The 17,869-nt window shown below is 37.8% G+C and overlaps 1 protein-coding gene across 4 annotated transcripts in view; it reads left to right on the top strand.

The window, feature by feature from the left end:
* CLIP4 (CAP-Gly domain containing linker protein family member 4) overlaps window positions 1–17,869 on the top strand; it is a 78,315-nt gene that overhangs the window by 21,548 nt on the left and 38,898 nt on the right. For all 4 annotated transcript variants that reach the window (NR_198885.1, XM_005212978.4, XM_005212979.5 and 1 more), the window contains exons 3-8: window positions 2,691–2,830; window positions 3,954–4,047; window positions 5,370–5,531; window positions 7,230–7,348; window positions 11,000–11,236; window positions 11,826–11,961. Coding sequence is in view for 3 of the 4 variants with exons in the window: in XM_005212978.4 (XP_005213035.1) it covers window positions 2,691–2,830; window positions 3,954–4,047; window positions 5,370–5,531; window positions 7,230–7,348; window positions 11,000–11,236; window positions 11,826–11,961 (888 nt within the window). In the remaining variant the exon portion in view is untranslated. The remainder of the gene's footprint in view (window positions 1–2,690; window positions 2,831–3,953; window positions 4,048–5,369; window positions 5,532–7,229; window positions 7,349–10,999; window positions 11,237–11,825; window positions 11,962–17,869) is intronic.

The raw sequence follows: 17,869 nt of genomic DNA, 5'->3' as shown, positions 1-17,869 counted from the left end.
ATAGATTTTTTTCAAGTAAAATATTGGGTCACCATTTCAAATTGTCTTTGAAGGTAGAGATAATGCAGTTTTTAAATATTAGTGAAAATATAATGATTGGATTGTGAATTTGTCTTTTTAGCTATATCCATTCTAATAACTATTCATCTCCAAGTATGCTATTTTTATATGTTCAGATTCTGTAGCAGCTTGCCTTGTAGTCATCAAAGGTGTTACATAAAACCCATGCCTAGATCTTGGGAGTTATTTGCAGTTTTTACAAAAACTGACTGGATTGATTTTCAGATATAAAAAAATCAGTTATGCAGGAAAAACCTTGAAAAGCACTTTGCACCTTGCTTATGGCACTTATCTTGTTCTATCTTGAGTCATAATTGTCTTCTTTCCTTTCCCAGACCACAGCTCTTTGGATGGAGTAGAAATCACATTTTGCTTTTGATTATCTCATTGGGCTAAGGTAGTCATTTGTTGATATTAGTTGCTCAGTCAGTGTTTGTTGAATAAATACATTGAAAGATGAGAATGGGCATTGATCCCTTTGTATAACCAAAATTAAACATTGTATGAATTCTTAATAGGTCCTTAGAATCTGAATGGACCTACAGTTCAGCTTTCCCTACTCATTTCCTAGTATAGAAATTCTGTTTCAGGATCTCTGATAGGTAACCATTCAGCCACTTGGACATCTTCAGTAGTAGGAAACTAATAGTTTATTTCATAGCTAAAGTTTTAGTTGTGGTAAAAATTGTTTTTGTATATGGACTCAAAGTATGCCTCCTTAAAATTTTGGCCAAATGGTTTGATATGTTTTTGGAACAAACACTTTTTTATGTGATAACCTTCAAACGTTTGAAGATAATTTTGATATTTTAAATTAGTCTATACTTCTTTAGGCTACACATTTCTGATTCCTCTACCAGTCCCTCATCATCAGGATCTCTAGACCCTTTTCACTCCAGCTGTTCTCTGTTTAGTATGCTGTAGTCAGTGTCCTCTTAAACCATGGCATCCAGAATTGCGTTTGTTGAGTATTTGTTGAGGGCCTGTTATGCGCTAGGTTGTTGTCCCAGGTGCTGGGGATAGCACAGTGACTGGGAGCGACATTCTAGGAAGGAAAACAGACAATAAAAGAACACAGGAATAAACAAAATGTGGATTTTATAGGTTATAATGAATTCTGTGGCGAAAAGAAATGGACAGAGGATAATGGAGCAGAGTGGTTGTTAGATGGGCTGGTCATCTGAAGAATCAGAAGCATCTGGTTGAGAGAAGAACCTGGAGAGACGTGTTCCAGGCAAAAGAATAGGAAATCAAAGACATGGAGTTGGGGAAAAAACTTTGGTGTATCCAGAGAAATAGTGCTTCTCAGCCACAATAGCCGCTGTGGCTGAGAAGCAAAGTGGTTGAAGGGTAGAATGGCAGGAGATGAAACTGGGGAGGAAGGCAGGGGCCAGACCAGGCAGGATCATTTAGGCTTCAGAAAGGAGTTTGTATTTTTCTCTAAATGTAATGGGAATGTAATTTTGTCTGTCTCCTTCTACAAAGGAATCTTGGTGAAATTTTGATTGATTAGAATTGAAATTATTTTAAATAATAATTAAACTTTAAAGTTTAAATAATTTAACTTATGTATGCTGCTAAAATCTCTACATTTTAGCTCAATAGTGAATTTTCTTGGGGAGGCAACATCATAGAGGAAAGACGATAGATTTTGGAGGCAGACCTGGTTTTCTGCCCCAGATTTGTCACTTGCTAGCTGTTGGACTTTGAGCAAGTATTAGTTAGTCTGAGCTTATCTATAAAATGAGACTAATACCTATCAGGTAAGGTGTTTGGTAAAGTGTAACCACTCAGCAAATACTGCTTTTCTAATGAGTCTCTTCTTTAGATGCTTCTGATTTTTTAAGAGTCCCTAGCTTCTTTTTCAAGATTAAAGAATCTGATTTTCTTCTGTTCTCTTTTATTTTCTGGCCATAGGATAATCCGTTCTCTGAATCTTAAGGAAGTTTTAAGGAATTTTAAAATCATGTTTAATTTTGTCTAGTATTCCACATCTTTACTAATACATATTCCAGATAACCCAACCTCTTGGCCTCAATGCTTCCTTTCTGCATTATCACATATTACTTCCTTATTGTGTGTACATAGCAGTTCCCCACTGGCTTCTCAGTGGGTAAAAAGTAATGCCTATTTACTATGGAAAATTAGGAAACTACAGAGAAGTAACAAGAATATTTAAAATTACACATCATTCTAGTACCACTGTTAATATTCTGCCATGTTTCTTTCTACTATGTATGTTTTAATCATGGATGTGAATCTACTATTCATGACATATTTATAATGTTTTGAGAGGTGAAAATACCTGTAAAATTTGGCAGATTTTCTGTGCTTTAGAGGAAGTTCTTGGACAGTTTAGGGTTTGAGATCAGTGCACTCAGATTTTTGTTTAATTTGTGATAAGATGTGGTGTGATGTGTGAAAATCTCATTCTCACAGCACTTCAGAAGTGTTTCGTAATTTTTGGTGATCCTGACTTGCTATTGAGACTTGCTTAAGGTAAAATATTTCTAGCACCTAAAAGTATTTGTGTCATTTGAGTCCTGGTCTTGTTGTTTATTATTTTTAACATATGCTTTTGGAAATTTTAATAAATATAATTTATGCCTTTTTTTTAATTCTTTAAACAGAGTTTTCTTTCTTTGATCCTAATGATACATCATGCCAGGAAATTCTCTTTGATCCCAAAACTTCTGTATCAGAATTATTTGCCATTTTAAGACAGTGGGTTCCTCAGGTCCAGCAAAACATTGACGTTATCGGAAATGAGGTGAGGAGTTTTTATATCATAAATCCTATGTTATTAGGATTGTTAATTGTAAAATATTCTTCCCCCATTGGAATGAATAGGTGGTGATAAAGGGGAAGCCTTTTAAAGATGCTGATGCTTGTTCTTTGTATCTCTGGATTTTTCACCAAAAGTGAATTAGTGCTGTATAGTCTTTCCATCGGGGCTTCCCATGTGGCTCAGTGGGTAAAGAATCCACCTGCAATGCAGGAGACGTGGGTTCAATCCTTGTTTCTGGAAGATCCCCTGGAGGAGGGCATGGCAACCCACTCCAGTATTCTTGCCTGGAGAATCTCATGGATAGAGGAGACTGGCAGGCTACAGTCCACAGGGTCGCAAAAGAGTGGGACACGACTGAAGTGACTGAGCACGCACACAGCACAGTCTTTCCATCATTCCCCTGTGCTCCTCACTTCCTTACATCTGGAGTTCTGACATTTGACTCTTGATGGGAGCAGGCATTTTTCATATTTTCATACAAATTAATTTATAAATTAAAAAAATACTTTCATGAGGGAATTTGATTACCATCATGTTTATCTATACTTTTGGGTGGCTTGGTAAAGATCTAGACTTAAATATAATTTAAAAACTCTAAATTTTTTGCAAGAGGAGTAAAAGAATAATGCTGGGTTCCTTGACCAGCTTACTGTCATGTGTTAAGGAAGAGGGGCTTATACTTTTTCAAATACTGTTACTCCCATTAGAAAGGAAATTTGCTTGTCCTTTGAGAGGTTAAGGAACCTATTTTGAGTGACAAATTACTTGGGAATACTCTTCAAGAGTTTCCTTTGATCTGGTGACAAGTTCAATTTTCATTATTGTTAAAATTCACCCGTAAGAGAAGTCAGTTCTGTCTACTCATTTTGTGCGTTATGCTCAGTTGCTAAGTTGTGTCTGACTCTTTGCGACTGCATGGACTATAGCCCACCAGGCTCCTCTGCCCATGGGATTCTCCAGACAAGAATACTGGAATGGGTTGCCATTTCCTCCTCCAGGATTCATTGAGAACTAATTCAGTAAGACTGACTATCCTGGTTCCTCAGTATTGGTTTGAAATCAGTAGACTCTTATATTGTAATCATATCTTCCTTGGTTTCCTCAGATTCTTAAGAGAGGTTGCAATGTGAATGACAGAGATGGATTGACAGATATGACTCTTTTGCATTACACATGCAAATCTGGAGCTCACGGTATTGGTGAGTATGTGGCGAGTCTGTTAATGGCTTGAGACATCTATGTTTGTGCTTGTATGTTTATGTCAACCAGAGTCCCTGCAAGGGCACCTAGGTGATGATGATAATATTCCTTGAATAGGCGAGGATTCAGTTAGGTCCTGCACACACCTTGTTCCTGTTCCTCCCTTTTCTTGAGGGAGTCTTTATAGTCTCCTGGTACCTCCCAACTTTTCTGGAACAGGCTTCATGCCTGCCTGCTTGCTAGGTGAAAGTAATTAGTAACACCCAGAACCTTCCTGAGGGTTTATAGCAAGGTTTAACAGTCCATGCTTTTTTCCAGGCATCCCGCTCCCTACAGACCTTGGTCTTTATGTCTGTCTAAGGTCTGTTCCTACATACATATGTGCAGTTTCCAAAATTGGTATTCTCCTGTGCTATACCTGGTGGCTCAGAGGTTAAAGCGTCTGCCTGGAATTCGGGAGACCCAGGTTCGATCCCTGGGTTGGGAATATCCCGTGGAGAGGGAAATGGCAACCCACTCCAGTACTCTTGCCTGGAGAATCCCATGGAGGGAGGAGCCTGGTAGGCTACAGTACATGGGGTCACAAAGAGTCGGACATGACTGAGCAACTTCACTTTCACTTTCTTTGTGCTATACCATTGCCTTTTAATGATAAATTGTGAATACCTATACCTGTTTCAATAGTCTGAGACAGTGCTTCTTAAACTATTGATGATGAAGGACTCTTCTGCTTTTTCTTTCTGCAGTCCATCATGGACTGATACTTTTGTAAAATAAAATAAAAATGACCTTGTAATAGAAAAATGAAATTAAAGACATATAAAATACAAGCCCAAGTATTTTTCAAAAGCATAAAATTGCATTTCAGTTAATATATTCAGAGGAAATGATTACACAGGGAAAAAGAGAAACGTTATTGGAAGTGCAAATTACAGTTTGGGACTGGCAGTGGTCCACAGAGTGCACCCTGAGCAGCAGGGGTCTGGCACACTGGTTTTAATGCTCTATAGTATTCCATTATATGGATGTCTCATAATTTATTTAACCAGTGTCTTATTATTGTACTTTTAGGTTGTTTCACAATTTTATTCATAATAAAAAGTGCTGTGATGAACATCTTTACAGCTATGTGTTTATCAATATCCTTGAGTATGATTATTTTGTTAGAAAGAATAAATTTCTTGTAAAAGTGACAGGTTTTGAGTTGTAAGTGTATATTCAGTGTGCTGTTTGCCTTGGCTTTTTAGATGAGGTAGTAGATGGCATGCATTGGAACTTAACATTTGTATTGAAGGAAAGTAATTTAGAAAACCTTTTCTAGGTGATGTTGATACAGCGGTAAAATTTGCAACTCAGCTTATTGATCTGGGAGCAGATGTTAGTTTGCGGAGTCGATGGACAAACATGAATGCCTTGCATTATGCAGCTTATTTTGATGTTCCTGAGCTTATAAGAGTGATTTTGAAGACATCTAAACCAAAAGGCAAGTACTACAAGATCACCACTGGATGTTATTAATTGAACACATTATTGATGGCAGAAAAATTATAACTCAAAGATATTTTTACTTGTGATCCATCTTGTTCCATATGACTTCCAATCCCATTTTATTTTTCAGAAATAGTTTGAATTTTGTAAATTGAAGTTTAGTTACTATCTTTTCACAAAAGATTTAGTACAGAGACATACAAAATAAAGTGTTATCTCATTTTTTTATATCTCTGCACATTCCCCAGTAGAACATGGATTTTATAAAGTGTAGTTGAATCTATGTATAGTTCTTTTGCCTTATTTGGGTAGCTAGAAATTTAGAGCAATAAAACCTTCAGAGCTGAGCGCTGAAATCATGAAGAATATTTATTTTAGGTGGTATTCAGTTCTGAAATTCTGTGATTCCATTAAAGGATAGATTTTCATTTTTTTTCTTCTTGTCTTGATGGTGCTTGATGTCCCAGAAATGAACATCAGGATGTCTAAATCGCAGTCGTGGTTCTTTTCAGTGGGCAGTTTTCTTTAGAGAAAAAATGACAACAAGTGCAGTAGTATTACTTTATGTTGAAGATCGTATGCGGTGTTTCCTCCATTTGTAGAAGACTTGTTTTAGAGATTCAGTAAATTTCCCAAACTCTGCTTCATATAGTTGTCCAGCTCTTCTTTCCCTTTTTGTGTTTTCACGTTTTGAATAATGTTAGGAAGAAAGCCTCTCTTGATGGTACAGTGTCTTTAATAACTCAGGACAGTGTTCTGAGTGTGTCTTGGTTTGTTTACAGTGTGGGTAGGGCATGTAAGGTGGTGAAGCGGTCGTTTGATTCAGGTAGGATTAGCAGAACCAGAGGTATATTAAACCCATGTTATAAAAAACAGTTGAAATGGGATATCCGAATCTGGAGTATATCTAGTGTCTGTGTATAGCATCCTGATGATTTGTTGAAAGTTCTTAAAATGTTCTTAGAATTGCAAGATTCTCATTCTTCCTGTGAAATCCAAATTCATCATAAAGTATTGTGAATGAATACAGCATGTAGCATATGTTTAATTACACTTTAATTTATTCCGGGTTTGAGAAGTCTCCATTGTTTTACCTTCTTTTTTCTATGAAGAGGCAGATAGTAAATATTTTAGGCTTTGTGGACCACATGGTCCCTGTTGAAACTACTTGATTCTACAGAGAGGTGTGAAAGCAGCCACAGAGAATATATAAATGAATGCAAGTGGCTGTGTTCCAATAAAACTTTATTTATGAAAACACGATGAGTTGGATTTGGCCATGAGCCGTGGTTTGCTAGTCACTGATCTAAACCCTGCTACATTATCATTGTTGTGGCAAATATCCAAGAGGTTTAGTGAAAGAGTGTGTTAAGACAGTTACTTTTACAAATACGAATTATTGCCATTAATTGCTTTTAAGTATACTTTAGTTTGTGATGGTTAGAAAACCCATGATAACATGAGTCCATTTGATAGTGAAATTTTATTATACTAAGGAAAAAATTAGTTAACCAGATTGTAATATGCAGATTTTATTCCATTGTGAGAATGGTCCTTCTAGTGGGTTGGTTTAAGTCTTGTCAATAGCTTATACCCCTATTCCCCCAAATAAATCCAACCCAACCTGCCTCTTTTCACATTTTAATAGATTAACTAAAAATTTTGTTAATATACTTGTGATGTTCAATTACAGATGTGGATGCCACTTGCAGTGACTTTAATTTTGGAACAGCTCTGCATATCGCTGCATATAACTTGTGTGCAGGCACTGTGAAATGCTTATTGGAGCATGGAGCAAATCCTGCATTTAGGGTAAGAGGTTAAATTAAAAGTGAAAAATATTAAAACATCCCACATTATCTCCCAGGAAAGAGTTGAATCTGGATGCTGTTGTGGAACTCTTATATGAGTAAATAATTTATATTTTTTTGTGCTGCATATAAAGAGTACTAATGATAAACTTTTATCTCAAATAAGTTTAAGGCATAGCAGTGAATTTCAGTCCTTTTATATCGATAAGCTCTACTAGCCTTACTTTCATTCAGCTAAATAAAATGTTCTTTAGAGTTTATCATCTTTGAGTTTAAAAGTATCTTTCATTTAGACTTTTGCTTTATTTATAAAGCCTTTAGCTATTAAATAAAAATGCATATATTAAAGTTTATAGTTCTGCATTAAACCATATTTTAAATTCTTTTGGAAAGAAGTTTTATTTCAGACAGTCTAAAAAAGGCCTATTTAAGAATGGAGTAAACCTTTAAAATTGACTTAAAGGAAAAATTTATTTTTTCACGATCAAGTTACATACTTACAAAGTTAACACACAAGACCGAACTTCATAAACTTCAAGTCCTATTTTATTGTCTTCACCAAAGTGGCTCTGCGTGTTCTTTTCTGTTGCATTACTAGCAGTGACTTGCTCTGGCAGGGATTCTTCACTGGGTCTGTGCATTCTCTTGAAGTGGCAGCAGTGGGCAGTGCTAGCAAAAGCCTCCTCCCCTTCTCTTTTCCTTGCTTTCCTGTTTTGCCTTCCCTCCCCAGTTCTTTGCCACTTTTCTTTCTGTTTAACCCCATCAACCCCTCTGTTCCTCCTTCCCTCCCTCCATCCTTCGTACCCTATTGTTTATTAGGCACTGGGAGAATACATGCGTCTGGGACAATACATATGGCACTGGGACAATAAATGTGTCTCTGTCCTCAAATAGAATATCATCTAGAGGAGGGGACAAACAAGAGAGCAGGCAGATTTACTCTAGGGTGTCAAGTTGAGTGTGTTAGGATGGGAGACGGGCGGGGTGTGGCACAGAGTGTCATGGGGTTCCATGGGAGGGGAGTCTGTCCAAGCCTTAGGAAGCCTGCTTCCTGGCATAGGTAAACTCGAATACTTAAACAGAGTTGAGAATTAACCAGGTACAGGAGGGAGTTGAGAAAGGCCCGTTAGGCAGAGAGAGCGGCGTGCACAAAGGCCAGGAGTTGATCGGAGTGTGAGGGTGATAGGTACTTGCTTTTGCTAGTGCAACTCTTGGCAAGACCCCATTAATGGAGCGAGTATTTTGAATCTAGTAAGATGCAGTGAGGTATGTCACGGAGGTGAATTACCAATTCAAGCCCAAAGTAATTAATAGATTTTACCCACTTTTGGTAGTTAATACTTAAAGATATCTACATGTGGGTCAGCAGTAGCCCTTGGATCAGACCCTAACTTAGCCCCTACTTTAGAAAAAAGTGAAATTCTATCATCATGAACAAGTCTTCTTATGTTAACATGACATCATTATTATTTTATTAGTATTTAGTATTTTTTAAAGACTGAAGTTTTAGTTGCTAAATTTTATGTAGGAATTAATAGAAGTGTGTGACTTACTCTAGAAAGGTGAGGACTTAAAAATCTGAAGTAAAATATTCATTGTAAAAGTAGCCTATCACTTAACAGAACAGGCTTGTTGATTTTAAAAAAGTTTTTTTCCCTTCTTTCTTTTTCTCAAGAGTACATATTAGCACTATAGATAATTTTCTTTATATTTTGTACTTTAAAATTGGGGATCAAAATAGTTCATCACCATCCCCCAAATTTGATAACATGTCTTCCTACCGTATTTTTACTTAGAACCAAACTGACTTGAATTTTAAAATAAAAATGTACCACAGCTTTCTTATCCATTCGTCTGCTGATGGACATCTAGGTTGCTTCCATGTCCTGGCTATGGATAAGAAAGCTGTGGTACATATACACAATGGAGTATTACTCAGCCATTAAAAGAATACATTTGAATCAGTTCTAATGAGGTGGATGAAACTGGAGCCTATTATACAGAGTGAAGTAAGCCAGAAAGAAAAACACCAATACAGTATACTAACGCATATATATGGAATTTAGAAAGATGGTAACAATAACCCTGTATACGAGACAGCAAAAGAGACACTGATGTATAGAACAGTCTTGGACTCTGTGGGAGAGGGAGAGGGTGGGATGATTTGGGAGAATGGCATTGAAATAGGTATAATATCATATATGAAACGAGTCGCCAGTCCAGGTTCGATGCACGATACTGGATGCTTAGGGCTGGTGCACTGGGACAACCCAGAGGGATGGTATGGGGAGGGAGGAGGGAGGAGGGTTCAGGATGGGGAACACATGTATACCTGTGGCGGATTCATTTTGATATATGGCAAAACCAATATAATATTGTAAAGTTAAATAAAATTTAAAAAAATTAAAAAAAAATGTGAAGCCCTTGCAAACTAAGTGTTCTAAAAGCCTCATTCTTTTATCCACATGGGTCATTTGAAGATAATTATCAGAGGGGAAGAAAAGGGAAAAAGGTTTCTGAGCCAAAGAATCTTGGTTCATCTCATTAAGAGAAGATTACAGTCTGGAATCTTTCTGATAAAATCTGAGTTTTTGGTTAGGGAGCCTAGAAGAAAGAGGGTTTGTTCGAGGGAAGGACAGCATGGAGCAGGAGAAGAGCTGAGAGTCCAGCGGTTGCTGCAGTGAGTGTGGGCTGACTGAATGCCGTCTCTGCAGTAATCATGGAGATGAATGACGCAGAGCGATCACTCAGTCATCTCTCCTTGCCTAAGTCTCCTAATTGGCAAACTGGAAATGGTAGTAATATTTTACTTGTTTAGTTGGTCCCTCCTGCTGCAATAAAAACAAATTTGTAACAGGCAAGGATTTTTACCTCTGTCATTCACAAGCTTTTTCTTGATGTGATAACCAAGTGAAAATCTATGGGATACAGTTTTGCTTCTATAAACACCATGCAAATGTTAGTGGGCCCTGTGACTGACCGTTTTTTTTTTTTTTTTTTTTGCTGCAGGATAAATCCCAGCCCCAATTTTAGAAGTGTTGAAACTATGGATTCTGTTCTCGAAATCTGAGTCGCACCATGAGTGGGCAGGGTGGGTTAAGGTCACGGAGTCTAGGGGGAGGCTCAGGAGACCGGTGGGAGTGTCGGGTCCAGGGTTGGGAAGCCAGGCAGTCCTGTGACTTGTATCTCCAGAGGTGCCTTCTCCAGGCATGCCACCCACTAACAGCCTGAGCTCCTGCTCTTCCCTCAGCCTGGACTGCCATCCCCACCAGCTAAGCTGCCCCATGTTCACTTCCCTAGGCCTCTGCACCAGTGCCGCTCAGCACCAAGGCCTTCTCTGCCCCCGTATCCATGTTCCTCTTCTCTGCCTTGTTCTTCTCTCTGCCACTTTTCACCCTTTGATACACCATACATTTTATTTATGTGATTATAGTCTGCCCCTCACTAGGCTGTGTGCTTTTTGAGAGTGGAGCTATTGATTTCTTCACTGTGTGTGTCTTTAGCACTTAGAATGGGCAGGTAGTAGGTGTTTAGTGAATAATTTTGAATAAATAAATGATCAATTTAACTTAAGTTTTTTCCCAGAATACTTTTAGGTGGCCATGTAGAGCTCTGAGCTGATATGAATTGAAAAGTTTCTCTTTATCTGTAGAATGACAAAGGGCAGATCCCCGCTGACGTTGTTCCAGACCCGGTTGAGATGCCCTTGGAAATGGCTGATGCTGCGGCCACTGCTAAGGAAATCAAGCAGATGCTGCTGGACGCAGCGCCTCTGTCATATGATCTCTCAAAGCCCTTGCTTCCAAATTACGATCGTGTTACTAGCAAGGCGATGCTGACGTCACTTGGCCTGAAGCTAGGGGATCGTGTTGTTATTGCAGGACAGAAGGTATGATAGTAGCTGCCGTCTCTAAAGCCATGTCCAAGGTCACTACGTGGCTTATGTGCCAAGGGTGCGGTGTGGCTTGGGGTGTTTTTTCGCTTTGTTTTTAAGTTCAATGTGTAGGTAGAAAGATACTTAATGGAAAACATGAGATTTAGATGCATGGTTACTATAAAGTATAACTTAAGAATATAAACTATTAGTCAAACTGAATAATGAAGGCATCTGTATTTAAATGGGAGAAAATTGGAGGGGCTGAGTGAATTTACAGGCTTCCAGTCTGCAGGTTTCCCCTTGCAGCTCCCTCTTCCCCGGTAGTTACAAGTTACTACCGTATGAAAATGCAGCAAACGGGACTCTCACTGTTCCTGCCTTAGTTGTTGAGTGCATATAGATTAAGGATTCTTATACCTTCTTGGTCCATCAGCTCTTTTATCATTATTTGTGTCTGTTTTTATCCCTGGTAATATTTTCCTTCTTCTGAAGTCTGCTTTGAGTGAGTGCTTTTTAAAGACTTCTGTGATAAAGTTACAAGAGTAGAAAATTTGGGATTGCAAGTAATACTCAAAAGTTACCCTGATTTATATTTCTTTAGGTTGGAACATTGAGATTTTGTGGAACAACTGAATTTGCAAGCGGACAGTGGGCTGGCATTGAGTTGGATGAACCAGAAGGAAAAAACAATGGAAGTGTTGGGAAAGTCCAGTATTTTAAATGTGCCCCCAAATATGGTACGGTAGATACTGCCTAATTTGATGAGAATTAATTTAAAGTAATACAGTTTTACTCTTTGATTAAAAAAAAATTTTTTTATGGTTGAATTTGATCCATAATGCTGAGGCACAGCGTTTAATGACCCATTTCAACTATTTCATAGACTTTTTCTTTTCTTTTTTTAGTTTATTTTTTAATTGAAGGATAATGCTATACAGAATTTTGTTGTTTTCTGTCAAACCTCAACATGAATTAACCATAGGTATACATATAACCCCTCCCTTTTGAGCCTCCCTCCCGTCTCCCACCCCATCCCACCCCTTTAGACTGGTACAGAGCCCCTGTTCGAGTTTCCTGAGCCATACAGCAAATTCCCGTTGGCTATCTATTTTACATATAGTAATGTAAGTTTCCATGTTACTCTTTTCATATATCTCACCCCTTTTCATTATTTTTAAATAAAACGTTCTCCCTGGTTATAAATGAATGAAGAGTCTGCCCTTTTCTTACTGAGCAGTCTTGTGACTGATAGAGTATGTCTTACTAGGAGTGCACCCAGCTCTGTGGACCTTCCTGAATCCCGCTGGTGGTGGTATCAGGACTGAAGAAGGGCTTTTATTCTTTATTACCAAAGAACTACAGTACTCTAGAGGCTGAAGAACTTGAAAAATTAGAAAAGCAAGTGAGGCCAACTTTATTACTGTGCTTCTGAGCTGGAATGATTGTTTCTGAGAAATGTTTGCTTAATTTTATTTTCTCTGCTTCTTTCTCTCTCTCTCACACACACACTCTGACACATTGATTTCTAATTGCTTTTGTCACTTACTATGTTGAGAATATTTTCCCAGAACATTAATTTCCCTGTTTGCACAGTATTTCATCTTGCAGCTTGATAGGGAGGCAGAACAGGGTAGTGTTTGAAGAGTATAGGCTTTGGAGCCTGATGGCTGGGGTGTGAATCAGCTGTTCTCTCTACTGGCTATGGGACCTTCTTTCTCTTCCTGTGTCACCTCAGTTTTCTTCTGTAAATTGAGGATAACAAACCTACAGAGTTCATGTGAGAGTTAAATGTATTGATAAATATAGAAAGCACCTAGAAAAGTGCTTGGTTCCCTGTAAGCACCCGAAAAATGTTAACTACCTGCTACCTGTTGTAAATGTATCAAATGGGGGGTTGTGTTATTACTGCAGGACAGAAGGTATGATAGTAGCTGCCGTCTCTAACGCCATGTCCAAGGTCACGACATGGCCTCTGTGCCAAGGGTGCAGTGTGGCTTGGAGTGTTTTTGTTTTGGAGCCTGGCCATTTGGGAAACTCACCAGTTTCCTTTCATCATACACTTAAGCTGGAGCCTCATTTTTGGCTCTATTAAAATTTTTCTTTATAAAAAATGTCCATGATGTTAGATTTAAAAAACATAAAAAAAGGAGGAAAAAATGTAAAATCGCCTGTATATGTATTCTGTTTATTTTTTCCCACACAATTTGGATTATAAGTAGATAGTCTGCATTTTTAACTGACATCCTACTAGAATTTCTGTAAACCTTTAAATATTTTTTGAAAGTATGATTTTTTATATGATTCCATTTCCTTTAATTTTTCTAATTTGATAGGTGAAAATTGTTTGAATTCATATTTCTCTTGATTGTGGTGAAGTGGAATGTCTAAAATGTTCTGTTGTAGCACATGTATTTTTTGTATTGTCTTGGTAATTCCCAAGAAATAATTACTCATATTGTTTGCCCATTAAAAAATTGGGATATTAGTGTTATTTAAACTGACAATAGTTTTTAAAATATGAACGCATGTTTAGGATGTTAAGCCTTTGTGTTTACTACAGATACTTGGCCTAGTTTGTCATTTTCCTTTGAACTCCATCTGCAGTGCTTTTGGACATGTAATTTTATGCAGTTAAAAAAGACTTTTCCTTTATAATTTCTTAAAATTGCTTTTATGCTAAGGTAGGTCATTCTTCCGAATCCAAGAATTCATTATAGGTTATATATTTTATTCTTTTGAATGTGTTTATTCTTAAATACTGTATTAGGCAATTAATTTGGAGTTTATTTGGTTAGTTGTATGAGGTTAAGAATTTAATTTTCCTCTATTAGCTAATTTTGGCAACTGTCCAGCAGACTAAGGGCAAGACCGAAACCATTAGCAGCAGAGAGAGCCGATGTAGATCAAAGCCCTGGGAGAGGCTTAGACTGTAGCAGAGTGTGTGTGGCCTCCCTAACCCCATCATCCCAAGGAGAGGCATGCATGATTAGGACAGAGGTGGATCCCCAAGGACCCTTCCTCCATTCCCCTTTCCATATTTCAATGGCAAGTTGGGTGGCAAGGGTCATATGTTGGATTATACAGAAATGGGCATAGTCCTTCCTGCTGAGCCAGCTCAGCAGTCTGAGCCCAGTCTTTGCTAAACTACTTGAGGTGTGGGGAGCAGGAGAGGTGGAGCACCCCATGATGAAGCAGAAGCCAAAGGTTTCTCAGCAACAGGTTTTTTTTCCCCTTCTCCCTAAATCTATCCTTTTCCCTTTGACTTGTTGTGCTTCCTTTAATATGAATTAAGTTCTAAATGCTGCAGTCTGTTTCAGGATTGTTTTGTTCCATTGATCTGTTAATTCTAGCACATATTAGATTTTTTAATTATAGAAATTTTATCTTCTTTGGAGAAATGTCTATTTAGTTCTTTGGCCCTACGGGGAGGGAGGAGGGAGGGGAGTTCAGGATGGGGAATACGTGTATACCTGTGGTGGATTCATGTTGATGTATGGCAAAACCAATACAATATTGTAAAGTAATTAACCTCCAATTAAAATAAATTTATATTTTAAAAAATGAAAAAAAAATGAAAAAAAGAAATTTTATAACAATTTTTTAAAAGTTTTTTTTTTAGAGCAGTTTTAGGTTCATAGCAAAATTGAGAGGAGGGTATAGAGATTTCCTGTAAACCTCCTGCCCCATACATGCATGGCTTCCCCTTTCATCAACATCCCTTCACCAGAGGGTACATTCCTTGCAATTGTTGAATCTATATGAACACATCATAATCACTCAAAGGCCATAGTTTGCCTTAATATGCACTCTTCATGCTGTGTATTCTGTGAGTCTGGACAAATATATAATGGCATGTGTCCACCAATGCCATATTATAGAGTATTTTCACTTCCCTCAAGATCCTGTGTGCTCCACCTATTCAGCCACCCTCCCCCCACTGCCCCCAGGCCCCTGACAATCAATGATTGTTTTACTGTCTTCACAGTTTTGTCTTTTCTAGAAGGTCATAGAGCTGGAATCATACAGTATGTAGCCTTTTAATATTGGCTTCTTTCACTTAGTAATTTGCATTTTTATCTCTTCATTGCTTGATAGTTCATGTCTTTTTAGCACTGAATAATACTCCCATGGTCTGAAGGTATCACAGACTTCCATTATTTCTCCATTCACCTACTAAAGATATCTTGGTTGCTTCTAAGTTTAGGCAATTATGAAAATTTTATAATTATTTTTACTATTTGATAAAACTGTTTTTATTCCTTTTAATAATTACCAAAGTAAACACAAATGCCTAGTTTAATTAGTCAAATTGTGTTGTAAAACAATAATGAAACCCTCCCCTGGCTTGTACTTCCTCACTCCAAGTCCCGTTCTTTAGAGGCAAGAATGTTTTTTACTTCTTTAGCTGTTATCTTCTGATGTTCATTTAATATTTTGACTAATATATTTATAGAAATCTTTCCAATTTTAGACATCTATTGACTTCATACTATGAAGAGAAAGATTTGATATTCTTACTATTCTGAGTCAGTTTTGTTTTGTTTTTTTTTTTGGTTGACTTCTTTGTTTTGGTGGATCACATCCTTCAGTAGCTTTTTCATAGAGGACTCATGGGAAGTAAATTTTTTGAGAGTTTCCATTCCAGAAATGTTTATTTCTACCCTTACACTTCATATGATAATTTAGTGGGATCAGGAATAGGTTGAAATTCACATTCTTTCAGTATTTGAAAGGTGATACACTATTGTCTAATGCAATTTGGCAAATGTTTTCTGTTAAGGGCCAGGTAGTAAATAATTTTGGAGAAGGAAATGGCAACCCACTCCAGTATTCTTGCCTGGAAAATCCCATGGATGGAGAAGCCTGGTAGGCTACAGTCTATGGGCTCACAAAGAGTTATGGGCCATATTTTAGGTGTTAAGCTGGCTTAAAACTCAACATTCAAAAAACTAAGATCATGGCATCCAGTCCCATCACTTCATGGCAAATAGATGGGGAAACAGTGACAGACTTTATTTTCTTGGGCTCCAAAATCACTGCAGATGGTGACTGCAGCCATGAAATTAAAAGATGCTTGCTCCTTGAAAGAAAAGCTGTGATCAACCTAGTTCAGTTCAGTTCAGTTCAGTTGCTCAGTTGTGTCCGACTCTTTGCAACCCCATGAATTGCAGCACTCCAGGCCTCCCTGTCCATCACCAACTCCCGGAGTTTATCCAAACTCATGTCCATTGAGTTGGTGATGTCATCCAGCCATTTCATCCTCTGTCGTCCCCTTCTCCTCCTGCCCCCAATCCTTCCCAGCATCAGGGTCTTTTCCAATGAGTCAACTCTTTGCATGAGGTGGCCAAAATATTGGAGTTTCATCTTCAGCATCAGTCCTTCCAATGAACACCCAGAACTGATCTCCTTTAGGATGGACTGGTTGGACACTCCTTGCAGTCCAAGGGACTCTTAAGAGTCTTCTCCAACACCACAGCTCATCAACCTAGACAGCATATTAAAAAGCAGAGACATTAATTACTTTGCCAACAAAGGTCAGTATAGTCAAAGCTATGATTTTTCCAGTTCTCATGTATGTGAGAGTTGGACTATAACGAAAACTGAGCACTGCAGATTTGGTGCTTTTGAACTGTGTTCTTCACATCTTCACCAGATGTGAAGAACTGACTCCTTTGAAAAGACCCTGATGCTGGGAAAGATTGAAGGCAGGAGAAGGGGGCGAGAGAGGATGAGATGGTTGGAAGGTATCTCCGATTGGATAGACATGAGTTTGAGCAAGCTCCGGGAGTTGGTGATGGACAGGGAGGCCTGGTATGCTGCAGTCCATGGGGGTCACATAGAGTTTGACACGAGTGAACTGAACTGATGGGCCATACAGTCTCTTGTTGCAACTCTTCAGCTCTCCTATTGTAGTGAATAAGCAGGCATAGACAATATGTAAACAAATGGGTGTGGCTGTGTTCCAACAGAACATTACAGAAGTAGGCGGCAGGGAGGACCTGGCTCTCGGGCAGTACTTTGCCAGCTCTTATCTTGAGATTCCATGTTGCTGTTTACAAGTTTCAGAGTCTTCTGCTTTTTCCTTTTCCCTATTTTTGGAAACTTCTTTGGAAGCTTTAGTGTTTTTTCCCTTTTTTTTTAATTTTATTTTTTCTTTAGTGTTTATGTTTTTATTTCTTATTAAAATTGTAGTGGAGTTTTAGGAGAAATTGTGGGTAAACAAAATGGGTTATGTTTATCTAGAAATTCATTACTCTTCTGTTTAAAAATAATTCTTCCTTAGATGTTTATTTTTAGTTAAGCCTTATAATTATATGTGAGGATCTGAGGAGAATCCTATCACTATTTTGATTAGCATGAGATTCTAAACAGGAAGGTTAGCATGTATATGGCGCACACTTTGGACTTTGATTGTATCCAGTCATTGCTTTAAATTTAGTTTTGCTTCTCTCAAATGATTTAGTTAATTAAAAAAAGCAAGGAGGATGAGAACTATATAGTTCATTCATTGAACAATGTTATTGTGACTTTAGTGACACAAACAAATTTGAAAAATAATTCATAGTCTGCACTGATAAATATGTTTTGGTTTTTGATTTTTTTTCAGTCCTTCCTATATCCACACATATAACTTCTCACAGATAA

This window comes from Bos taurus, chromosome 11 (assembly GCF_002263795.3).
Source record: "Bos taurus isolate L1 Dominette 01449 registration number 42190680 breed Hereford chromosome 11, ARS-UCD2.0, whole genome shotgun sequence".
NCBI classification, from domain to species: domain Eukaryota; kingdom Metazoa; phylum Chordata; class Mammalia; order Artiodactyla; family Bovidae; genus Bos; species Bos taurus.
The sequence above is the reverse complement of the archived record's forward strand: the minus strand, read 5'-3'. Positions and strand labels throughout refer to the sequence as shown.